Source organism: Macrobrachium rosenbergii, chromosome 4, assembly GCF_040412425.1.
Source record: "Macrobrachium rosenbergii isolate ZJJX-2024 chromosome 4, ASM4041242v1, whole genome shotgun sequence".
Taxonomy (NCBI): domain Eukaryota; kingdom Metazoa; phylum Arthropoda; class Malacostraca; order Decapoda; family Palaemonidae; genus Macrobrachium; species Macrobrachium rosenbergii.
In genome coordinates this window covers 60,187,930-60,213,385 of record NC_089744.1, presented here as the reverse complement: position 1 = coordinate 60,213,385, position 25,456 = coordinate 60,187,930, and the positions used below count along the sequence as shown (strand labels likewise).

General features: G+C 44.5%; 2 protein-coding genes across 2 annotated transcripts in view; one reads left to right on the top strand and one right to left on the bottom strand.

Annotated features, from left to right (window-relative positions):
- Positions 1-25,456, bottom strand: part of LOC136835062 (uncharacterized) — a 104,594-nt gene that overhangs the window by 70,565 nt on the left and 8,573 nt on the right. The gene's annotated exons all lie outside the window — the stretch shown is intronic.
- On the top strand, positions 399-24,684 carry LOC136835065 (uncharacterized). The gene is made up of 2 exons (XM_067098198.1): positions 399-490; positions 21,756-24,684. Exon 2 carries the CDS (start codon positions 21,903-21,905, stop codon positions 23,178-23,180), a length of 1,278 nt encoding a protein of 425 aa, XP_066954299.1. The 5' UTR covers positions 399-490; positions 21,756-21,902; the 3' UTR covers positions 23,181-24,684.

The window sequence follows — 25,456 nt, the reverse complement described above, 5'->3', positions numbered from 1 at the left end:
AAATAAGACCCAATTTAGCCCCAGCTCCCTGTGGTATTTTTGTAAATATTAATTTACATCTCATTCAATTTCAGAGATATATCTGTAAAATCAATTGCTTCTGAAAATAAATTCAATACAGTACTGTACAGTTTAGTCTAATAAAAAAAAGCTGATTTCAGTAGTTCTACCTGCTCACCAAATATGCTTACAAGATATGGAAAAATGAAGTTTTCATGATAAAACTAATATTGTAGTACTTACCTGAACACCTGAATTAGACCTGGTTACCCACCAGCCCGAATTATATCCCCTTAACTTTTACCCACTAATTGGGTAATTAACTGTCAACGTTATCAACGCTTACAGGAAATCTTGTCAAGATGAGTTACCTGAAGTACTGTTGGCAATGCTGCTGCAAGTCCCAGTTGCGCAAGGCTGGGTTCCCCAACTGCATAATTTACTGTCAAAGTGAAGTGGGGAGGAGGGTGGGAATCGTTCAGGTTTTCAGGTAAGTATTACAATATTAGTTTTATTATGAAAACTTCATATTGCAAAACACTCTCTGAACACCTGAATTAGCCCGATGAACAAAATTTTATGGAGGTGGGAACAATCGAAATTTCAGCCCGACCTGCCAAACGGGAAGGCAGGTAACTCATTATTCACCTACTCTGCCTATATGCATGTATCCTTACCTGGTTATCCATTTGGCAGGAGAGGATACCTGAAGAGAGAGAGGACCCTCGACGTCAGTCTCAAGTCTTGGTACTGTCTGAGTCAAGCTACCTCTCATGTGGTATTCAAACCTTCAAACCTCCCCATGGATAGAGGGTAGCAAAACTAACCTACCATATGGCTAATCAAAGCCTCCCATGCGTGGCGGAGAATGACGACCTCCCATGTGGCTAATCAAAGCACTCTCATGTATGGAGGGGACGATGAACCTCCCATGTGGCTAATCAAAGCACTCTCAAGTATGGAGGGGACGATGAACCTCCCATGTGGCTATTGTAGCCTCGCATGTATGAAGGAGAAGTTGAATGCGCAGTCTCTTCGGTTCTTCGCCGTGTGATGCAGCTTACACCTGTGCAGAAGAGGGGGGGGGGGGGTTTGGTGATTATCAATCTGGCTCAGCCTAGTTTCATTGTGCTAATGTCCTACCTAATGCTCCCCTTATGGATCCTGATCAACTGAGAATTCCTAATTCCTAGCCTATCTTGAATACCTAACTTTCCCCCCAACCCTGACCTTATCCTGCATTTATAAGATCATGTTGGCCACCACAAAAGGACCCAGCGAGTAACCCTTCTCCGACGAAAATTGGATGTCCCTGAGGTAAAAGATCATAAAGACCGACACCGACTTCCAAGTAGTCGCTTCTAAAATTGCCAACACCGAATAATTCCTAAGGAAGGACAAAGATGTTCCCATTCCTCTGATGCTATGTGTCCTTGGACACGCAAACGAAGTTGAAGGTTCCGAAGTTGATGAAGAGTCTTCTGACGCTTGTTGAATAACTTCCCGAAGAAACTGATTGCGTTCTTGGAGATCGAATGTGAACGGCATTTAGGAGACGAATAACATTCTTGGGCGAGGCAAAAGTTTCTTGGTCCGAGACAGATAGACTTTTAAAGCCCTAACTGGGCACAATAGCATTTCGGAAGCGTCACCACCTACAAAGTCTTCTAAGGATGTGACTTTAAATGCCCTTGGTAAAGGATTCATTTCCAATTTGGACTTTGCCACGAATTCTGGTAAGTAAGAAAGAAAAGTATCTTTCCCGGAAAAGGAGACTGTCCTGGATACTGCCCGAATTTCTCTGATCCTCTTGGCCGTAGCCAGCGCAATTAAAAAAAGGACTTTCTTAGTTAATTGCCTTAGGGGCAGACACTCTAAAGGTTCGAAGGCTGTCGATCTTAGGAAATTCAATACAATCGCTAAATCCCACAAGGAGGTCCAATGCGGAAGAATTGGAACCGTACTGCTCAGCATTGACCTGTATCCAGCAATTGTAGAGTAAGAAAGTCTCTTGTCTCTCCTTAAAAATAGCAAGAAGTCTGCTACTTTCACAACTGTCGGGCGCGAAATACAACGCCCTTGTTTCCGGCACCATCCATGATACATTGCCCACCTGGCCTGGTATAATTTCCTGGTTGAATTCCTTAGGCAAAAAGACAGTTGTCTAGCCACTGTTTTAGAGAGTCCCGCATGACAGGCCGTTCGCTGGACAGTCTCCACCCAGCTAGCTTCAGCACGCGGAGGTTCCAGTGGAAGTAGTGGAAGTGTGGCTGTTTGAGTAATCTCTCCTCTCTGGGAGGAATACCGGGACTCTGTCAACAGGCCCAGGAGGTCCGGAAACCAAGGTCTCTGTGGCCAGAATGGGCAGATCAGGGTCATTTTAGTGTTCTTGCAGATATTGAGTTTTGCTAGTACTTCCTGTATCATCTCGAAGGGAGGAAATGTATACACTTGTAAATTGTCCCATGGGTGCAACATTGCGTCTGTCCCGCAGGACAAGGGATCCGCTACAGGGGAGAGGTAAACTGGAAGGCGATGGTTCATCCTGGTGGCGAATAGATAGATCCACCGTCGCTTGAGCAGCAGTTGCACCTCGTCTTGCGCTAATGTCCATTCCCCTCCAAGAACTTCCTGAGACCGACTCAGAGCATCCACCAGGACTTTGAACTTTCCCAACACGAATTGGGGAATGAGCAAAACTGAGTGTTCTTCACACCAGCGGAGAGCTCTCTGTGCTACCTCGTTCAACACCTGTGATCTTGTTCCTCCCTCCTTTTTGAGATATGATACTGCTGTAACGTTGTTGCAGAACAACGCTACGGTCTTGTTGCTTAGCTGTTCTGCAAAGCAACTCAGAGCCTCCTTGACTGCTCTTAATTCCCTGTAATTTATGGACTCCTCCCGATCCGATCCCTCAAAAGGCCCTGGGCCTCAGATTCCTCCAGGGTTGCACCCCAACCCTGATCTGAGGCATCTAGATGTACGTCTAGAAGGGGGGAGTCCAACCTTAGCCGGTGGTCAGATAATGTTCTTCTGACCACCACCGAAGATCCTTCAGGCAAGAATTGTCCCAGATTACTGACGCGTTCTCTTCCTAGAAATCCCAGCGATTCCTGAGACACACCTGCAGAGAACGCATCCAGAGATGAGACCCTGGAACAAGAAAGGATAGGGAGGCCATCTGGCCCAGCAGGCTTTTTCATAAGCTCACAGGTTGCACTTTGCTTGACATGAAAGTTTCCAGCTGGGTTTAAGGTCGCTAGAACCCGCTCCTCTGTTGGGAAAGCCCTCAAAAGACGCGTCTGAATCGTCATTCCCAGGTACGTCTTTACTTGTGTTGGAAATAGAGAACTCTTTTCGAAATTGATTCTTATGCCTAACTCCTGGCATAGGTTCAAAAGAAAATCCCTCGCCTGCAGAGTCTCGCCTTCTGACGAAGCTTGAACCAGCCAGTCGTCGAGGTATCTTCTCATTCAGAAGCCCCGACGATGCATGATGTCTGAAACAGGAGACATCACCCTCGTGAATACCTGAGGTGCTGTGGTCAGACCGAAGCAAAGGACTTTGAACTGGAACGTTCCAGTTGGACCCGAGAAACGAAGAAACTTCCAAGATTCCTGATGAATTGGAACCTGGTGATAAGCATCCTTGAGGTCCACTGAAATCATCCAATCTTCCCTCCGGACCGACCGCAGCACTGACTGGGAAGTTTCCATATGAAACTTTGTCGAGGTTACAAACTTGTTGAGACCCGAGAGGTCTATGATAGGTCTCCAAGATCCTCCCGCTTTGGGGGCCACGAAGACCCGGCTGTAGAAACCCAAAGAAGGGGAAGCGGGCTTGGATCTCTGCCGCCAAAGCTAACCCCCTGATGGAAGAAGGGGAGTAACTGGGAGGATGTACTGGTGAGTTGGATAGCGGAGGACAAGAGTGAAAAGGGACTCTGTAACCCCTCAAGACCTCCACTACCAACTCTCTGTGCCCCACTTCTTCCAGATGTCCCAGAAAGGGGCAAGGCAACCTCCTACTGGTGCAAGCAAAGGGAATGTCTCCTATTTTCGAAAATCCTTCTTCCAACTGGAAGGTTTTGGATCTGAGGCAGAACTAGAAAGCTTGGAAGCAAAACGTACTCTCTTAGGAGAACTTCCCGGTGATTTAGAGTGAGAGCGCTTTGAGGGAGAAGACATTCTAGGCCCCTTTGGGGATCTGGCACTCTGCGCTGCAACCCTAATCATTGCCTGCTGCAACTCCAATGCAGAAGTAGACGACACCCAGTTGACCATTGCTGACACGTCTTCTTCTCTGAACAGACTGTTGCTGAGCGCCAATGGCGCCCTCAGCAAAGACCTCTTTTGGATGTCAGGAAAATGAGGAGGCAGGTGGTTCAGATAGAAGTCTCTCCTCTTCTTCCCTAAGAACATAGTACATCCTGCGGAAAGGTTTGCCTGGTGTGCAAGCCCCATTAAAACTGACGTGATGAGGTTGTCGAAAAGTGTTGGGTCAGACGGAGAATAACTGTCCTGTTTGAGGAACCCCATCAGACTGGATAACATCCACATAGTATGCGATAACGCCTCCGACTGATTGCGGAAGGTGTCTTCTAAGATACTGGCTTCCCTGGCCGAGATAGATACAAGACAGTTCGATGACGGAACCCGAGATAGGAGAACCTCTACTGACTCGTTCAGCGGCACCCTAACACCTGCAGAAGGGTTACCTGTGACCCTATAAAAGCCCTTCCGAATAGGAAGCAAGGCTGAATCCTGCTTACACGATCCTATCATTACTGCCAACCTATTGCCAGCCTCTCTCAAAGCCTGCTCAACCCTGCCAAACCAGACCAGATTCTTTGGTGACTGTGTTACCACCAGGTTCGTTGCATAAAGAGACTTGAACATCGCTTGGTTCTGATGTATTGGCTCCTCCGGAGCCTTGGATACAGCGAGTGGATAAAGTCCAACATCCATCTGTATTCAGACTCACTGGCCAAAGGAAGACTAGCCTCCGGTATCTGATCCTCTTCTTCACAGGAACAGTCTTTGTCGAATTGGTCAGACTGAGCCGAAACCGGAAATGAGACAGACTGACCCCTAACAAACATTGAACCTGATGATCCAGAACCCGACACCCCTAAGTGAGCAATACGGACACCTGATGAATCGGTCCCAAACATTTTGGGAGTCGCTGAAATAAGTTGTGCAAAACCTGCGCCTGCCAAAGATGATGACAGAACATCTGGGTCGGTCACACATGGGCGGATAACGCCCACTCCTGAGAGCGGAGAGACCGCAACACAAACCCAGATGTAGCAGGGTCGCATGAGACTGGGGATCCGGAACACAAGGCCCTCTACTTAAAGAAGACGAGGGAAAGGGTCCCTGATTACCTGAAACCAACCCCGAACCGCCTTAGCTGGAAGGATAGAGGAACCTGTTGGAAAAGTTGAAAAAGGAGGAACCGAAGGAAGAAGAAAGGAAGAAGACACACTCGGAGTTACTACCAGAGCTCCTGTCGACGATGTTGGGCAGGTAGAGAACGTTCCAACTGGCCCCGAACTCGAAAGGGTTTCGAAAGGAAGATTACGAGGTACCAAACCCAAAGAAACAGGAGAAGACGAAACACCAGACATCTTAGGTACAGGGGGAACTGTGGAAACTATCGGAACTGCAGGATTAAATGCTGTGGCAGGCGCACCGCCAACTGCCGCAGTAACTATCGCAGTAACTATATTAAAAGCCTGTGATGGTATGGGATTCGCCGTGGATGGCACCAAAGACAAACCCGTTAGTGGCATAGATGCCAGATGAGCTACCAAAGCACCCGGAATGTTCCCCGAAAAGTGGCTAGAGAAGGAAGGTTGAAAAAGAGTAGCGGAAGAAGGTTTGGAAGCCATAGAGGATAGGGAGAGATCTGAGGTTACAGAAGGGGCCATAGATTTTAGAGAAAGAAAATATACAGATTCCGGTCCTCCCTGATAATCCTGCAATACATCATTTGTGAATTCCGGGAAATTTTTCATTACATGATCGTGGATATTCAAAAACCCTACATTGAAACACTGTCTGACCAAGGACCTATACCCTTTAGAAAGACCCAGTAAATTAGCATTATATTCTGCTACATTTAATGTCCTATTAAATGAATCATCACCAAACAATGAGAATTTATCCCCAGAAGGAAAAGGAACTTTAAAAGAGGAAGGGAAATCCTCTGACCTTCCCGAACCTGGCAAACTTACTACTACGTCTACATCCTCCTCAACCAATTTAGCAGCATTTTGTTGCAAGGAGACTGCAGCCGGAAAAAGAACCACTGCTGGATCTAACAAAGATCCAGGAGCCTTAATTACACCTGTCCACGAAAAAGGCTGCACCTTCATCTTCTCTCCTACACTCTTTGCTACCTCACTATCCCTATTCGTCTGTGTCAATCCTATTTCTAGATTCACCTCTGGACTTACATTATCCAAAGAAAGGGGGAAATCTGCTGCTAACACTGTCTGCTCTGCGCAGGGCGCCGGCAGATCCTAACTTCGAGGTTCGCAGTTCTCCATGACCCCTGGCACCCATTAGGGCTGGTTCTGGAACAGGCAGGGGAGCTGAAAAAGAACAGTTAGTTTCTATTTCCCTATTACCTATATTTTGTTCTTTGAATTCTGATAACTTAGTCATAAAGCTAGAAAATAAATTTGTCATGCTAGCTGATAATTTATCTTCCAATTTCCTGAATAACTTCGTTTCTATAGCTTCTTTATCTAAACTCTGAGTTTCCGCAGCTGGTTCCCTACATTTGCTCTAAGAAGCTAGAGATTTCCTATGCTTAACATAATCCTCCATTTGATCTTCTGACCATGACCTACATTCGTCACATCTCAAAGTTAAGCTACATTGCACCTTCCTACAAGCTATACAAAATGAATGTCTGTCATGTTTGAGGGTATTCATCCTCCGTTTGCAAGCTGTGCATGATCAGTGAGTTGCAGCGTCTCCAGCAGTTGCGGTGTCGGTTGCAGTTATTGTAGCCGAAGTTGAAGCAGTTGTGCTATCCAAGGGGGACAATCTATCCACTGTGAGTCCAAAACGAGCCAGAGTCTAAACGGGAGAAAATCCAAAGCCAGGCGACAGAACAATCAAGGAGAAAAGGGCAAAAATCGGGTCCAAGTCGTTATCCAATATCAGGAAAGTCAGTATATTGGGGTCAGGCTAATAACCAAAAGTTTGCCTGAAGCAGGAAACACCCATACAGAAAGGCAAACAGAAAGCAATTGGGGAACCCAGCCTCGCACGGCTGGGACTTGCAGCAGCGTTGCCAACGGTACTTCAGGTAACTCATCTTGACAAGATTTCCTGTAAGCATTGGTAACGCTGACAGTAAATTACCCAATTAGTGGGTAAAAGTTACGGGGATAGAGTTCGGGCTGGTGGGTAACCAGGGCTAATTCAGGTGTTCTGGGAGTGTATTGCAATAAATCATGTAATATATAAGAAAGACCACAAACAACTTTGTCTCTGTTTTAAGACCTGCAAAATGTCTCACACTTACTGTGTCGACCCTACCCCTCCCACCCCCCAACCCCCTCTCTCTCTCTCTGTTGATTTTTTTTTTTTTATTTAGCTTTTGCTAGCCTTTCTCTGTCTCTACCAAGATTTTATTTTTAATTACGGAATAACCCAGAGAGAGAGAGAGAGAGAGAGAGAGAGAGAGAGAGAGAGAGAGAGAGAGAGAGAGAGAGAGAGAGAGAGAAAACAATGCATCCAGTAAATAATGAAATCCAGTAAGTTGAGGTGCCAGTGTATGGTTTTCAATAATTTCACACAGATATAGTTATACAAGGCTGAGAATGGCTATTAGTATTTCCTTGTCCCTAAAGTTAAGAAACAACATAGCTTATACATTGTTATCAAGTGACTTATTTAATAATTTTTATTAAGCTGTTCATTATAAAACTTTTGAAAATCACAATTTTTAAAAGTAAATTGTATCTTTCCTAAGTATACAAACCTGAGGTCCTTTACATTAGGAATTACTTACGGCGAAGCTGGACATGGCCGTTAAACTCTCGACCAAGGTGGTTAGGCAATAACTACCGTCAGGTAGGCAGGAATACCCGCCTGCCTGGATGTAAACATTCCAGTTTGCCTTTCGGCCCAGGTTCTGATAGAGGGGTGGCATGAGGTGGGCATAAAATGTAATGTAAAGGAGCTCAGCTTTGTATAGTTACGAAAAATACAATTTACTTTTAAAAATTGTGATCTGTTCCGACATGATATACAAACCATCGGTCCTTTACATTTGGAAGACTCACTGGTTGGAGGGAGGAATCTGAGCGTGAGTCCCTTGAACTGACTGGAGTTGTGCACACCTGGGCTACTCCTCATAGTCGAAAGAGTGAGGAGGAGTACTGTGCCTCTGACATAATGATCAGTGTAGGAACTGCAAGATCAAATGGCAGATCAAATGTCAGATACTGGACCTTTTTGCATGAGTGAGGAAACGTAACTCATACGAAATAGGCTGGAAGACTCTTAGGGTTGGAGGCAGTACGGAAAGCCAGAGATAGGGTTTCCATTATTGCCAGTCTCTCCTTCCTCCCCCTGCTAGAGGAAGGAGCGGAATTGCTTCCATGATTCTCGAAGAAAAATGGAACGGGTGCTTGATGTGTAGTCTCACCGCATCAAATGCCAGATCCAGCAAGTACTGGTTCGAGTCCTATTCTCATCCTGAAGGAGAAGCAGGAGGATGGGAAAGGATGAGGAAGAGAGGCCAGTCACTCTCGGTATCCTTCTCACTTCCAAAACCAACACCTTAGGCGAGATGCTACTAGTCTTCTTGAAGGAGCTGGGTAAGAAAATCACAATTTTTGAAAGTAAATTGTATTTTTCCTAACTATACAAACCTAAGGTCCTTTACATTAGGAATTACTTTCAGGCGTAGGCTGGAAACGGCCGTTAAACTCTCGAGCAAGGTGGTTAGGCAGCAACTACCACCAGGTAGGCGGGGATACCCGCCTGCCCGGATGTAAACATTCCAGTTTGCCTTTCGGTCCAGGTTCAGATTGAGGGGTGGCATGAGGTGGGCATAGTATGTAATGTCAAGGACATTAGGTTTGTATAGTTAGGAAAAATACAATTTACTTTCAAAAATTGTGATTTGTTCCGACATGATATACAAACCATCGGTCCTTTACATTAGGAAGACTCACTGGTTGGAGGGAGGAATCTGAGTGAGTCTCCTGAACTGACTGGAGTTCTGCACACCTGGGTTACTCCTCCAGGTCGAAAGAGCGAGGTGGAATACCGTGCCTCTGACATATTGATCGGAGTGTAGGAACTGCAAGATCAAATGTCAGATGCTGGACCCTTTCACATGAGTGAGGAAACGTAACTCCTACGAAATAGGCTGGAAGGATCTAGAGTCGGAAGCAGTAAGGGAAAGCTGAGATAGGGTTCCCTTATTGCCAGTCTCTCCTTCCTCCCCTTGCTAGAGGAAGGAGCGGAATTGCTTCTATGATTCTATAAGAAGAATAGAACGGGTGCTCGATGTGTAGTCTTACCGCATCAGTGCCAATTCCAGCAGCTATTGGTTCGAGTCCTAATCTCATCCCTAAGGAGGAGAAGTTGGAGGACAGGGAAGGAGGAGGAAGAGAGGCCAGTCACTCTCGGAATCCTTCTCACTTCCAGAACCAACACCTTAGGCGAGATGCTACTCGTCCTCTTGAAGGAGCCGGGTAAGACAACACAACTTGTTGAGCAGCCACCACAGAGCCAAGGAAAAAGGGGTTCTTAGGGCCTGTGGGCAAGACCGAAGGAAGAAGACAAGAGTGTGGTCTAAGAGACCACGTCTTGTTTCCAAACCGAAAGAAACTTCCAGAATGCGAGGGATGGACCAAGCCATTGAATACGTGAGCTCTCGGGTGGAAGGTACTGGTATTGTCGTTGTCAGCTGCCAAGTACCTCCTTTGATCGCTTCACGAAGTCAGGAGGAAGATGTGTCCTTACACTTCTTCCTTGGGAGAGACAGTACTAGTGAAAACGTTGACGACATCCAGGTTAGGAATGTCGAGCCTTTCGGAAAGTACCATAGCTCCCTAATAGGACAAAGTAACGAATGATCTGGATCATCGACACAAAGTCCAAGGAGAAGGGGAACAAGAAGGACTTGAACCCGACAGTAGATGCCAATGGTTTCAGAGTCCACCTATGACATCCGAGAAGGAGTCGAGGTATGATCCCCATCCCTGTTCTTCCATCTTCTACGCCAAGGCCAGGGTAAGATGAGAGATGGTCCTAAGAGGCATATCTCTATCCAATGACTCTCGTAAGGCGCGTGCAGAGCACAGACAGGAACCCTAAATGAGAGTCACACGCCACCCATGGAACAGTTCCCTGGGACAGCACGACTGAAGAGGCTTCTCATCCGTAGCTAACTCTCGACTGATGAGATGAAGGCTACTTCAGATAGAAGACTAGGTCGCAAGGGCCTACGCTCTTCACAAATGAAAGGGAGAGAAGCAGCCCTCGGTGGAGAAGCAGAGGAAGTCCATACTTGACGAGCGACCTGATCCGAGAAGAAGTTCCGACAACGACACCACCAGCGAAGATGGATCCAGTCCCAGGGACAGTGCTGCAGAGGACTTCAAGGGATATCCAGCTATATCCATTGCCACTTGGCGAGAAAGCCTGTGCTTGCAAGGAAAGCTGGAAAGTCTCCCAGTCCTGAACACACAGGGATGCACTGCCTCAAGAACCACTTCTTGTGTAGCTGCTACAGGAGGTTGGGTCAAGCGGAATTCTTCTCGATGCCTCGGCAATCAGGTCGGATGAAGGCGAAGTCTTCAAGTATTTGTCTGTAACTCGGGGTGAGCAATGTTTGTGAACCCCTAGCGAAACGGACAACTACGGAGGGAAAAAATCGTCGATATCGAGTTTTCACCAAAAAGACAGCATGCCTCACTGGAGCGGCCCCTGGTCTGGTATGAAGGAGCAAGAAAAAACTACCGACTTGTGTGCAGGGAGGGATTTCTCAGTCCAGCAGTCTCTGCATGAATCTTCATGAAGGAAAGAGTGAGCAGCATGTTCCATCCCGATCACTCAAACCCGAGGCCAGGCTTGCCTACCAATACATCCCACCAGGAATGCATCTGGTTAATTGAGCTGTCAAGTGTGCAATAGAACAACACTCGAGTACCTGCAAATGAGATGAAGCAGGAGGAAAAAACGATTGCCTCTTGTTTGTCGACAAATGCCACTACTGTGGTTTTGTTGTTCAACGAAACCAGTGAGTGCTGCAAAACCCATCCTGAATTCTCAGACGGCCAAAAGGATGCCCTGAGACCAGGACGGTGATGAGAAGGTACTAATCGTCTCGGTCACACAACTTCAAGACAAGGTCTTACCCGTGTGCGCCTATTCCTCAATCTGTGAATCCGTAAGTAGACACAAGATGTGAGGGGAATATGCAAGCATATTCGAAGGTTCTTTCAATCAAGCATTAGCCTAACTCTTTCCTCATACATCAAAGAGGAAAGGATGGAGGAATGGAAGCAGACTTCCATTCTCCACCATGGGGAAGCTTCTGCAAGATGACAGGGTACCAATCCAATCAGCTCTAGCCGGGCTAGTATTTCCCAAATCGGGAGCACGGGAGAGGAGGTGGGCTGGAAATTCGGTGGAAAGAATTGCCAAGACCTAAGGGAAATAGATACTTCTCCTGAAGGAATCCATTCCCAGGTCTCGGCAATGTCGCTGCCAGTTCCAGAGACTCGATAAGTATCATTTCGTCCAGGCATCAGCAGTTGCAATCTTCTTCTGAAGCCTAGGACTTCTTAGCTAAGGAGTTGAGGGGGGCTGGCTTGAACTCAAGGTCAAGTTGAGATGACTAAGACTCAAAGTTCTTGGACATTGTCCAAAGGACAAGTCAGTGCCCTGGTACGAACCTTGATTACCAAGGTATCTGGCAAATCTCTGAAAGAGAAAGGCAGAACCAAGTAAAGGTTCATTCCTAAGGGTCGAGCCAACTCGGGACTTACGAAAACGGAGATCCGAATTGGGACAAAGTCCTTCTTCTTAGCACCAGAATTGCCCAAAAACCTGCAGTCGGCAAGACTTAAGAGGTCCAGCAATCCACTCAGGGGGCTGAAGACCTCTAGGAGCTGCCAACTGGTGTACCAACCTCTATGTGACAGACAACCTATAATACCCTTGTTCCGGGCGCCACCAAGGAACAAAATGACCACCTGACTAAAATCAATGATTGTGGAAGACTGCGTCCAATCTCCACAAACAACCATAAAATTTCAACCATTCCAAGGCAAGAATCAAGGGTATTGTTTTATGGGATTGCAGGGGTAGTCCCTTCTCCCACTACTGAGTTAGCTGCTATAAATGGTCCCAGTGTATAGCAGTCGTCATAAAAAGCGTTTGTACTTGCTTCAAACAAGTGTGATGCAAACACTGACTTGCTTCTCCAGAAGGTAGAGTCCATGATACTTTGTAGGGACCTATTCTGTCTAAAGGCTACAGAGGTTGCAACTGCCCTGACCTCATGGGTTTTAACCTTTAGAAGCTTGAGGTCCGCCTCACTACATTCTGAATGAGCTTCCCTTATCAACTGTCTTATGAAAAAGGATAACGCATTCTCTGACATTGGCAGAGAGGGCTTTAACTGAACACCAAAGCGCCTCTGACTTGCCTCAAAATCTTTCAGTACTTTGCAGGCGCTCTCAGAGCTCTTACCGGACACAGGACTCTCTCTAACTCCTCACCTGCGATCTCTGCCAGATTCGTAATCTCGAACGCCTCGGGCCAGGGTTGTGAAGGACGTTCATTCTTAGCTAAAAACCCCAGTTGTAGAGAGAAGATAGCTTTGCTGTTCCTAAAACCAACAGTTTTATTGAAGGCATGTACTTCACTGACTCTTTTAGCAGTTGCTAAGCAAACCAAAAACAGAGTCTTCATGGTGAGATCTTTAAATGAAATTTCTTGTAAAGGTTCGAACCTAGCAGACATGAGAAACTTTAGGACCAAGTCTAGGTTCCACGCTGGTGAGTTCTGCCTTTTCTCCTTAGCAGTCTCGAATGATCTGAGATCTTGGAGATCCTTATTGGCAGACAAATCCAAGTTTCTGTGTCTGAAGACAGCTGCCAACATGCTCCTGTATCCCTTAATAGTTGAGGCTGAAAAGTTACGTATCCTCTCGAGATAAAGAAGAAAATCCGCTATCTGGGTCACAGAGGTACTGGAAGAGGAAACGGAGTTGTCCTTACACCATCCTCTAAAAATATCCCACTTGGATTGGTACACCTTGATGGTAGATGACCTCCTTGCTCTTGCGATCGCTCTAGCTGCCTCCTTCGAAAACCCTCTAGATCTTGCGAGTTTTTCGATAGTCTGAAGGCAGTCAGCTGTAGACCTTGGAGGTTTTGGTGATACCTTTCCAAGTGGGGTTGTTTGAGTAGATCTGGTCTTAGAGGCAGACTTCTCGGTTTGTCCACCATCCATTCCCGCACCTCTGTGAACCATTCTCTTGTCGGCCAAACGGGGACCACTAGAGTCATCCTAGTGCTCTCGTGGGACACGAACTTCTGAACAACTTTGTTTATAATCTTGAACGGGGGAAAAGCGTAAACATCTAGGCTGGACCAATTTAAAAGGAACGCATCTATGTACGTTGCCTCGGGATCTGGTACGGGAGAGCAGTACGTCTCCATCCTCTTCGTTTGTGCTGTGGCGAAGAGGTCTATGCATGGACGTCCCCAAATCCGCCACAAATCTCTGCAGATGTCTTCATGAAGAGTCCACTCTGTTGCCAGGACTTGACCTTTCCTGCTCAGACTGTCTGCTCTCACATTCCTTTCCCCTTGAATGAACCGTGTCAATAAAGTCACATTCTTCTCTTTCGCCCAGAGAAGGAGTTGCCTCGACGTCTCGTACAACGACCTGGAGTGGGTTCCGCCTTGCTTGTTGATGTAGGCCAATGCCGTCGTGTTGTCGGAGTTGACCTGCACGACTTTGTCCTGAACTGAGTGCTCGAACTCTTTGAGGGCTAGAAATGTTGCAGTCAGCTCCTTTTGGTTTATGTGGAGCTTCTCTTGCCCTCTGGTCCAGGATCCCGATACCTCCATCTTTCCCAATGTTGCTCCCCACCCCGAGTCCGACGCGTCGGAGAACAACACTAGGTCTGGGTTCCTCAGTTTTAATGAAAGGCCTTCCTGAAGCTTGACTGGGTCATTCCACCACTGAAGGCATTGTTTCATTGTCTCTGAAATGGGGATACACTCTGTCTCTAACCCCTTTTCTCTGCTCCAATAACGATTGAGGTGGAATTGGAGTGGGCGAAGGTTTAGTCTTCCTAAGGAAACAAACTGCTCTAGCGAGGAAAGGGTCCCTAGTAGACTCATCCATTCCCTCGCTGAGCACGTCTGTTTCCCCAGAAAGTCCCGTAGTTTTACCAAGGCCTGTTCCATCCTTGATGGTAACGGAAAAACCCGAAAATCCGAGATCTGAATCCTCATCCCAAGGTACAGGATCTCTTGGGATGGGATTAGTTGCGACTTCTGTCTGTTTACCAGAAGTCCTAGTTCCTCTGATAAACAGATTGTTGTTTGAAGATCCTCCAGACAGCGACTGAAGGAAGGAGCTCTGAGTAATGCCAGTCGTCCAGATACAGAGAGGCCCTGATGCCTCTCGTGTGCAAGCCATTTCCCGCTACATTTGACATCAGTCTCGTGAATATTTGGGGCGCAGTGCTTGGGCCGAAGCAAAGAGCCTGGTTGTCTGGAATACCTCTTCCTTGAAGACTAATCTCAGGTATTTCTTGGAGCCTGGGAAGCCTGGATAGGGATGTGGAAATATGCATCCTGAAGATCCAAGGAAACCATCCAGTCGTGTTGTCTGACTGCTGCTAACACTGATTTTGTTGTCTCCATGGTGAACTTCGTTTTTTGTACAAAGACGTTGAGGGCACTCACGTCCAGTACTGGTCTCCACCCCCCCGAGCTCTTGGGAACCAGGAAAAGGCGGTTGTAAAATCCTGGTGAATCCAGATTTCGTATTTTCTCTATTGCGTTCTTCTGCAATAATATGGAAACTTGCTGTTGAATCGCCTGTGCCTTGGATTCGTCTCTGTATCTGGGCGACAGATCTATTGGTTTGTCTGCTAAAGGGGGCTTTCTTAGGAAAGGGATTTTGTACCCATCCTTGAGTAGTTGAATGGCCCAAAGATCCGCTCCTCTTTTCTTCCATACCTGCCAGAAGTTGGAAAGCCTGGCACCTACCGCTGCCTGCAGGAGAAGATAGTCAGGTCCTGCTTCTTCCCTGTCTAGAGCCACTTCTCGTTGAAGTTCTTCTACCCGCTCTAGAGGAACCTCTACCTGAGGGCCGACCACGAAAGGGCTGAGATACCTGAAACATAGGAGCCTCAGCCTTACTCTTTTTAGTGGTGAAAGTCGTTGGTAGGACTTTCCTTGCTGTTTTCGAAATCAGATCTTGCGTGGTTTTCTGGGCCAAGGATGCAGAGACCTCTTTTACAAAGTCTTGAGGGAAGAGGTGAGAAGAAAAAGGGGCATAAATCAGTTCAGATTTTTTACTGGGCGTGACCCCATTAGCCAGGAAAGAGCAAAGATGGGCCCTTTTCTTCAGGATTCCCACTGAGAAAAGCGCTGCTAATTCATTGGCCCCGTCTCTGATCCCTTTATCCATACACGACATCAGATATACGAGTTCTTCGGTGTCCGTCGTGTTGAATAATTCCATCTTTCTTCCTAAAGCTCCCAGGGTCCAGTCCAGAAAATTAAAGACCTCAAAGGCCCTAAAAATTCCTTTGAGGAGGTGGTCCAACTCTGATGTTGACCAACAAAACTTTGTTCTCCCCATTGCCACTCGACGAGAGAGTCAACAAGATTCGAGAAGTCTCCATGGGAAGAGGCAGGTATTCCAAGGCCGAACGATTCTCCAGTTTGATACCAAACACTAGACCTTGAAGCTAGTTTGGCTGGAGGAAAAGCAAAGGCCGTCTTTCCTTGTTCCTTCTTCAAAAGCATCCACTCACTCATCATTTTAAGCGCTCTCTTGGACGAGCGGGACAAAACCATCTTCATAAATGTTGCCCCCAAGAGTAAATTCTGAAGGTGGGGAACGAGGAGCAGTCGGGATAAAGTTTTCTGGAAAAACTTCCGAAAATAGTTTCATAAGCCTTTTCAGGTCCGATGAAAGTTGCTGGCCTTTAATATTGTCTTCTTCTGAAATCTCTTCAATAGGATCCACAGGAGATTGCGGGATATCCTCATTTTCTTCTTCTGATTGTCCGAAGACCAAAGTAGCGACGTCTTTCAAAATATCATGCTGACGCTCGGCGTCCTGGCGTCCAGTCTCTTGACGCCTGGCGTCTTGGCGTCCATCTTCTTGCAGCTTAACGTCCTGGCGTCCAGCCTCATGACGCTTGACGTCCTGGCGTCCAACTTCTTGACGCTTGGCGTCTTGGTGTCCAAAGTCCTGATGAACTACGTTCTGGCGTCCAGCCACTTGGACGTCCTGGTGTCCAGAATCTTGACGCCTGGCGTCCAATCTCGTGACGTTCGTTGTCCCGCCAAACCTTAAGGTCGCTTGAGAACTGGCCGCCTGTGCGACATCTTTCAAAAGCTTCCTCAGGCTGACGTACAATGATTGGAACTTGAATTGGAGAAACATTCTTCCTACGTTCGCTGTCCCGCAGCACCCTGAAGTCACTTGAGAACTGGCCGCCTGTGCGACATCGGTCAAAAGCTTCCTCAGGGTGACGTACAGCCATCGGTGGACGAAAATCTGCATCTGTCTTTTCTGCAGGGAAGAGAGTTTCCGTTGCATGTCTTGAATTAGACCGATTTGCGGAGCTACCTGCTGTTGAGGATCGACAGGGGTAGCCGCCCTATCAGCTACTAATTCTTTCTCTGCGTTGAGATGTTGGAAATGACGTTCTGGGGACGCTCTGATCTCATTTCGGTCTTCAGCTTAAAGCAGACGGTCTGAATGCCCGTCACAAACATACGTCTGCTTTTCACCGGAGAGCAATCGTCAGAGCTAAAAGGGGAACGCTCTGGACTGCTCCAATGACTACATCCCGGAGTAGGAAGCGTCACTTCCCGACGCCGCTCCACAGAAGAAAGTTTTCTCTTGAGGGGTCTAGACACGGACGTATGACGCCAGCCCCGTCTGGGAACTGCGTCTTCCGACGAGGACGAAAACACTTTAACCTCGCCTTTCCTATGGCGAGGGCGAGTGTCCTGGGAAGCATCAACAGGTACGCTCGAGGGGACGACTGCTCGATAGCTAAAGCCTCTCGCCTCCCTTCGTCTGTCGACATTCCTTCTCACAGGGGTTGGTGAGCTTGGAAGTCTAGGACTAGGAGCACAACAGGACCGAGCAATCGCACCCTCCACAACACTAGCACTTTTATTTTCACTTGAGTGTTTAAGATCTCTCACATTCGACCACAAATCCTCTCTGTCTCTTGCGAGGATTCCACCCTTTGTCCAAGGGTTTGAATGGCCATCATCATATCCTTCAAGGTAGGCTCATTATCAGTATCAGTGGGGGGGGTCTGGAACTACCACTACTGGGGAAGGAATAGCAGGATTGTTAATAATAGGAGAATTGTCAACTCCTGACTATCTCTAGAAAAGCGAGATCTACTACTCCTGCTCTTCTGATCCTATCCCTTTCAAGCTTCAAACATAGCGATAGTAAACCATCCACTCTTTCTCTGATAAACCCAAACATTCTTCACATCTGTCCTTTAACTCACAATTCTTACCTCTGCAATTTACACAAATCGAGTGGGGATCTAACGTGGCTTTAGCAAGCCGGGTTTTACATCCCCTCACACACATTCTCACACTCAAGCAGAGTCAGACATCTTGGAAAAGGAAAATCGTAAGAGAGATCAAACGAGCAAGGGTCAAAACCAACAATATCTAAAAGAGTCAAGAAAATCCAAAGCAAATCCAAAAACAAGCTTGCCAAAGCCAAAGTGTACTTCACCAAAAACTCTGTGAAAAACATGGGCCAAACGAAAGGAAAATTTCTAACGATGCAACCGGTATGGCGGCAGGGAAGATCTGAGGAATAGTTGGAATAGTTCCAAGTACCTGGGTAGAGGGCTTACAGGTGGTACACCTGACTACCCATCGGCGATTGCCAACAGTTTTGAAATTCTGCGGCGCGTCAGGGACTTAAGCTATATATATAACTACCGGGTAAGTCAGATGTTTAAAAATGATTTTTACCGATGATTTCATTGTAGCAAATGGGATTAATATGTATCCAATAGACATTCTAGGCTATCCATCAATGTCTAAGAATAACATTGTTATGGTTCTGGCCAAGAGTGGTGTCTTTATTAAGGGGAAATTTATCAAATCATCTCACACCTTAAAGTCAAACTCTGATCATAAGGACGTACCAAATGAAAAAGTTACTTACATTGAAGAGCCAATTAGTGTTTGGAGTATATCAGAAATTAACCAAGCAACTCATCACAACACTTTTTCTCATGTAATATCTAATTTGAATCAGTTTATAGAACCAAATGTGCCTTCATACATCACTGTTACTGCTAAGAAAGTCTTACCTGGATCCGAGATCATGGTATTAAATGAATCAATGAAAGTGCATGGTTTATCTGCGACCGAAGCGCTTTACACGGTTGATAACAACCATCAAGCAGTGATTGAAGTTTTTAATCACCCTTGATGGATGTTGAGGTCTATCATCATAGGATTTTGTCAGTAGCAGAAGTAGAAACTGATCACTTGATAAGTGACAACGTTACCTTAAATTCAATAAGAGATAAGTTGGTTGAGGACATAAAAGACACAGATGTCAGGAAAAAATTTGAGGAGTTACTAACAAAATATAGTGATGTATTCACTACTAACAGTGGCTGCTTAGGTAAAACTAATGTCATTGAACATCAGATAAAGTTGAAGGATCCAAATAAGATCATTTATGTTCCTTCCTACAGACTGCCCATGAAGTTCCAAAATGAAATAATAGACGAAGTCGAAAAAATGCTTAAAGAAGGCGTAATAAAGAAATCTGTCAGTCCATATAACTTTCCATTAATTGTCGTCCCCAAGAAAGATCGTACTTGGAGGATTTGTGTTGATTTCAGGAAACTCAATGAGGAAACTATCCCAGATAGAGTTCCTGTGCCTTGTACTGATGATATTTTGTCGGTTCTAGGCCAATATTCTTATCTTACTTCATTAGATCTGTTAAGAGGTTTCCATCAGATCCCTTTGGAGGAGAGTAGTACACAATATACAGCATTTAGCACCTCCAGGGGCCATTTTGAATTTTTGAGATGCCATTTGGGTTGCGTTTTGAGCTATCACCTTCACAAGAATGATTAACCTAGTTTTTGGAAATATGTTAGGCAACATCCTTCATACTTATATGGATGATTTAGTTATATTTTCACATACACTTGAAGATCATCTTAAGAAATTGGAGCTTGTTTTCCAAAGGTTGAGGCAGTATAACCTAAAGGTAAAGTTATCAAAATGTGACTTCTATAAACAGGAACTAGTATACTTAGGTTTTGTTGTGTCAAAAGATGGTTTAAAGGTGGTACATGACAAGATTTCAGCTATCGAGAGATTTCCTGAACCCACCTCAGTGAAAGGTGTTCAGCAATTTCTGGGTATGGCTGGATACTATAGGCGGTTTGTATATAATTATTCAGTAATCGCAGGACCTTTGACTGATCTAATAAGAAAAGGAACAGATTTTAAATGGGATGTTCAACAGCAGTCAGCTTTTAACACTCTGAAGAAGTTACTCTCTTCACTAATCTTGATTTTTCCAGATTATAATAAACCATTTTACATTGCTACAGATGCTTCTGATTATGGGGTAGGTGGTCCCCTGCTACAATGGAAAAATGATAAATTACACCTATAGCATTTTATTCCAGAAAGTTGAAACCCGCTGAGAGCAAATATGCTGTTATAGACAAAGAGGCCCTAGCCATTGTCAATTCCTTATGTAATTTTAAATATATCATATATGGCTATGAGGTTAATATATTGACAGATCACAAACCTCTTTGTGACTTCTTTAAGGGTTTTGATTTCAGTCCAAAAAGGACGAGATGGCATATGATAATACAAGATTTTGGTGCTAAAATAGGGTATGTTCCTGGCAAGACTAATATAATCGCTGATGCATTATCCAGGAACCCAGTGACGTCTCATACACATGATCCTTCTGGTTTTGATGATGATCTATTGGCGTTGCAGTCTGTTAATATTAATGTTGCTACAGAGAATCAAATAACCTCAGAATTATCAGGTGATGCTGCAGATGACTTAGGCTGGAGTCATGATGCTCTGCTGAGAGAACAATTGCAAGATGAAAAATTAAACCAAATAATAGAAACACTAAAAAGAGATAAAAATACTGAAGCTTATAAAAAATGTGTAACAGAGAATTATTCAATCGTTGATGATGTCTTATGTCGGAACATTCCAAGGAAGACTAGAAGTAGCTTCCATATTAACACAAATCAGGTAGTTATACCTAAGAAACTGATACCAATCATGGTAAAATGGTTGCACACAAACAAGTTGAATGCACACCCCGGTTTCTCCATCATGCTAGCCAAAGGACAGAACATGTTTTATTGGTCCTCAATGTCTGTGGATGTCCATAATTATATTAAATCTTGCGAGGTCTGTCGTAAGAATAAAGGTTATGTTAAGAAACTATTATCTTTGGGTACTTATCCTGTGCCACAGAAACCGTTTGAGAGGGTGCATGTAGATTTGCTTACAGGGTTTATATGAAACCTAAAGAGGAAACAAACATCTGTTCGTTGCTATAGATGCTTTAACAAGGTTTGTAGAAATCTTCCCTTTGAAGAGTAAAACAGCACAAGAGTGTGCTAGAGTCTTTTATGATGGTTTTATATGCCGACATGGTATACCTAATGTTTTAATATCAGACTCAGGTGGTGAGTTCAATAATGCTTTTTGTAGTTTCTTTGTGTTCATTCTTAGATATAAAAAAAGATTAATACTTTGGTCTATCATCCGGAATCTAACGGCTTGGTAGAAAAACAGTAAACTGTAAAATCTTGGATATACTTAGGTTACCATAGGTGGCATGGATCCCAATTGGGATTTAGCAATTCCAACAGTACTGTGTACAATTAATACTGTTATCATTTGTCAATAAAGACGTGTCCTTATGAAGCTGTTTATGGAATCAGAATGAGTTCAGCCTTTTGATGCGCTGAATTCCACAGAGCTATACCTGACCCATTAAAGAACGCTGTTGGTGTCAGCAAAGTGAGGTTTGACATACTTTATAAACAGTTATCAGATGCTAATGTTATTATGAAAAGGGATCATGACAAGATGGCAAAAACTTATAAACCTTATGCAGTTGGTGATAGAGTTTATGTAAAGGTTAATGAAAGGAAAGGATTAAACTATAAATTAACTCAATTTTGAAGGTCCATTTCAAGTTCTTGAATTGTTGTTAGCCAACAGATTGAAAATCAAGAATTTAAGCAATCCAAATGATGAAAGAGTAGTCAATATTTATGCAAATCCAGCGCCTAGTTCTGTGGATATGCGCTGTGATTAACACTAAATCCTTGTTTACTTATGTTGTATTGTTTGCTTAGAATTTACCTTTATATTCTTTATTTTTCATTAGCAAATTATTGTGTTTATCCTTCTTGGAATGCTTCTACAAGTTGTTCTTATTTTGCAGGTCCAGTCATGAAGCCTGTTTATATCTTCATAATCATGTGTACCTCAGGCACGATCGGCTTTTCCATGGGAAGTTCCACTTTTCATTAGGTCCTGGGACAATAGTTAAAAAAACCTAGACTTCTTTTTGTACACTAAGTCTTTAGTGATGGAAGTGACTATGGACGCAATTTTCCTGACTGAGGATAATGTACTCAGGTTGCATGAGGACTTGGTTTTGTTTCAGGAGAATTTAGAGTCCACAGGGAAAAAACATTTTACTCTTAATCACACAGGACCTATTTCGCCCATTTATGACGAGGCTGAACTTTTGTTTAAAGAAGTTAATGTTAAGTTAGGAGACACAAGCGTTAAAGTAAATGAGCTTTTGAAATGGTCTATCCCACATGATGTAGTAGAATGCAGGAACTCGTTTTTGTTTGCTGCACTTAGTGGTTTAGGTATCTTAGGTTCAGTAGTTGGTGTAGGTCTTGGAATAGCTAACCTGGTTAAGTTAAGAGCTGAAAAACATATACTTGAGCTGCTTGAGCAGGAACAAGATGAAATCGTCTCCCAGTTACATAAACAGTTACAGGCTATTAACAGTTTAGTAGATGAATTAAATGATGCTACTAGTCTTTTACAAGGCATGGGTGATACTCGGTTGTTGGTAACGACCTTATCTTATTACTATACGAAGGTATCCCAAATGTATGATAATATCATAACTTTTGAAGAGAAAACAAAGGATTATATTGAAGCTATAACTTTGGCAGTTAAGGGAGTTTTATCACAACATTTTTTGCCTATAAAGGACTTGATGCAGATTATCTATACTGCTCGTGATAGGATGGGTTGGAAACCGTTACTTGAGCCACACAGACTTGAGTTTTACTATAGTTTAATTTCTGTGAGGGTTGAACAGGGTAAAATATTAATCTCTATTCCCTTTAATCCTTCCGATCCTTGGGAGTCCTACGTTTTGCAACCTTTTCCAACTAGGTTTGGGGCTTCCACGATTCCAAAGGTATCCAATTATAGGGCACTAGTTTTGTTGTCTAGGACTGAGAACATATACGCAGTCGTATATGACGATGACAAACATACACTGAACTGCATCAATTCTCTGAATTCTAAGATCTGCTCAGTAGACTCGTTTGTATTCAGAAAAGTGGACGCTCGTTCTTGTCTGCTGCAACTAGTTCTTAACGGGACTTTCTTAGTGGGAGAAGATCGTTGCCTGGCCGGTTATCATGATTTTGAAGCTGATACATACTTACACAGGCTGACCAATGGTTCAACAATTCTGTACGGGCGGGACGAGTTCCAGATGTCCTGTCCAAGGGGGCTCCGTGCGAAAACCAGTATTGGTCTGTTGTGGATGGTTGCAACGCCACTTGAAGGACTACAAGAGCTTTGGACCTACAACATTTACTCGTGGATTTAAATTGCTTCTTGAACTCCACGTGGGATTTCTAACTGTTACAGTGGAGATGCCAGTTTTCACTAGCGGTCTACACAACGTTACTGGCGCAGGGGAACCAGTCCTCCAATTTCACGAAAATGGCGTCCACATAGACCTGGTATTACCGGTTCTAGGTACCCTGGCACTGCTGGCAACTTTCGTAAGTGCCATTGTGGTTTTAGGTCTTCACATTCGGCGGAATCGGCATAGTGACGTAGCGTTTGTCCGAAAAGTTGGACTGCCTGACTTTACTGGCCAAAGGAGTGCTGCGTTTAGTCGACCGGTCTTTCGGTTTACATAACCTCGTGGTGGCCACACGGGTTAGCATTCTGTTTGGGCAGTGAGGAAGAATTGAGTTTGAAGGAACAGAGCTGTCGTAGTGTGTGGTTGCCTGAATGTAGTTTTACAGGTCAAGAACTTTCCACTATTAGGAAAATAGCGTACACTAAATGTTTTTATATTATGTATCTTGTGGACAAAACTCTATCTTAGTGTATGCTTAAAGATTTACCCAATTATGATTTACGTACCGTGTGTACTCTTTTATCTTATTATATATGTGTCTTCCATATGATGAATTATATTACACTTGTTTTGTTGCACATATTTCAACAACAAAGGGTTCTGATATTTTTCTTAACATATCTGTGTCCTTGCATTTTGTTTGGTGTTGTTACTGCAATACGCTGGATTTATGAACCCTCTTATTTTTTTGGTTTGGGTAGACATTTATTTTGTTCAGTATATATTTAGTTAAGCTGTCACTGGTCAATACTTATTTGATTGCAGTCGGTTGAACTGCCAAATTTTTTTTATTTTTGGGTATAGTTCTGAAAAGGCTGTACTTTGTGAACATTCTTATCATAATGTTTCTTGCATTTTTGTCATGTGGTCTCGTTCAGTTTTTTACAATAACAAGTTCTGTGAGCTCCTCCTTCCGTAATTTGATTGTATTATACCACACGTCCGTTTTTTGCTTCTTCCTGGTTGTCTGCCGGAGCATCCAAGGGCGTGGCAGAGCAATATGTAATAATGAGTAATGAAGTATAATATCTGTATCTGTTTGACTATGATAAAACCAAGACGCAGTAGCGTAGAGAAAGGAGAGAGTCGCGGTGTGTTGTTCATATCACTTGTTGACGCAGGCGCTGTCAAAGCAAAACAGGCGACAATGCCTGGCGAGCGAGGTCACATGGCTATCTGTTGTCAGTTAAGCTGTATAACTGAATAACATTTATCTTATCTTTAGAAACATTATCTGTTATGTTTCAAGTCGGAAAACAACAATTGATTATTTATCGTAACCGATTTGATCATTACTTATGCTATTCAACTTTAGTTCACAATTGTGTCTTAGAATGTGTGCGTGCGTATGTATGTAACGCACAAGCAGGAGCGTAATCTGAATCACCACTCAGGGGATTCAAGCGCAGGTTGTGAGCGGTAACACGCTACTTTGTACTAAGATAGAAAATAAACAAAAAAATGGAGACGGGTTCTGATTAACATCCAACTCCATTCTTTACCACACAGGATCTTTACCACACAGGAGGGTCTTCAAAGGGAAGTTCTCTCCATTACTATACATCTGGCTAATTGAGCTATCAAGTGCGCTATAGAACACTCGAGTACCTGCAAATATCGACAGATGAAACAGGAGGAAAAAACGATTCCCTCTTGTTTGTCGATGAATGCCACTACTGTGGTTTTGTTGTTCAACGAAACCACTGAGTGTCGCAAAACTCATCCTAAATTCTCAGAAGGTCAAAAGGCTGCCTTGAGTCCAGGATGTTGATGAGAAGGTACTAATCGTCTCGGTCACACACCTTCAAGACAGTCTTACAGGTGTGCGCCTATTCATCAATCAGTGAATGCGTAAGTAGACACGATGTGAGGGGAATAAGCAAGCATATTCGAAGGTGCCTTCAATCAAGCATTAGCCTAACTCTTTTGTCATACTTCGAAGAGGAAAGAAGGGTGGAGGAATGGAAGCAGACCTCTATTCTCCACCATGGGGAAGCTTCTGCAAGATGACAGGATACCGTGACGATTAGCTCTACTCCTGAATCGGGAACACAGGAGAGGATGCGGGATGGAAGTTTGATGAAGAGAATTGCCGAGACCCAAGGGAAATAGATACTTCTCCTGAAGGAACCCATTCCCAGGTCTCGGCAATGTCGCTGCCAGCTCCAGAGACTCGATAAGTATCATTTCATCCAGGCATCTGCAGTAGGAGAACTTCTTCCTGGTTGATAGTT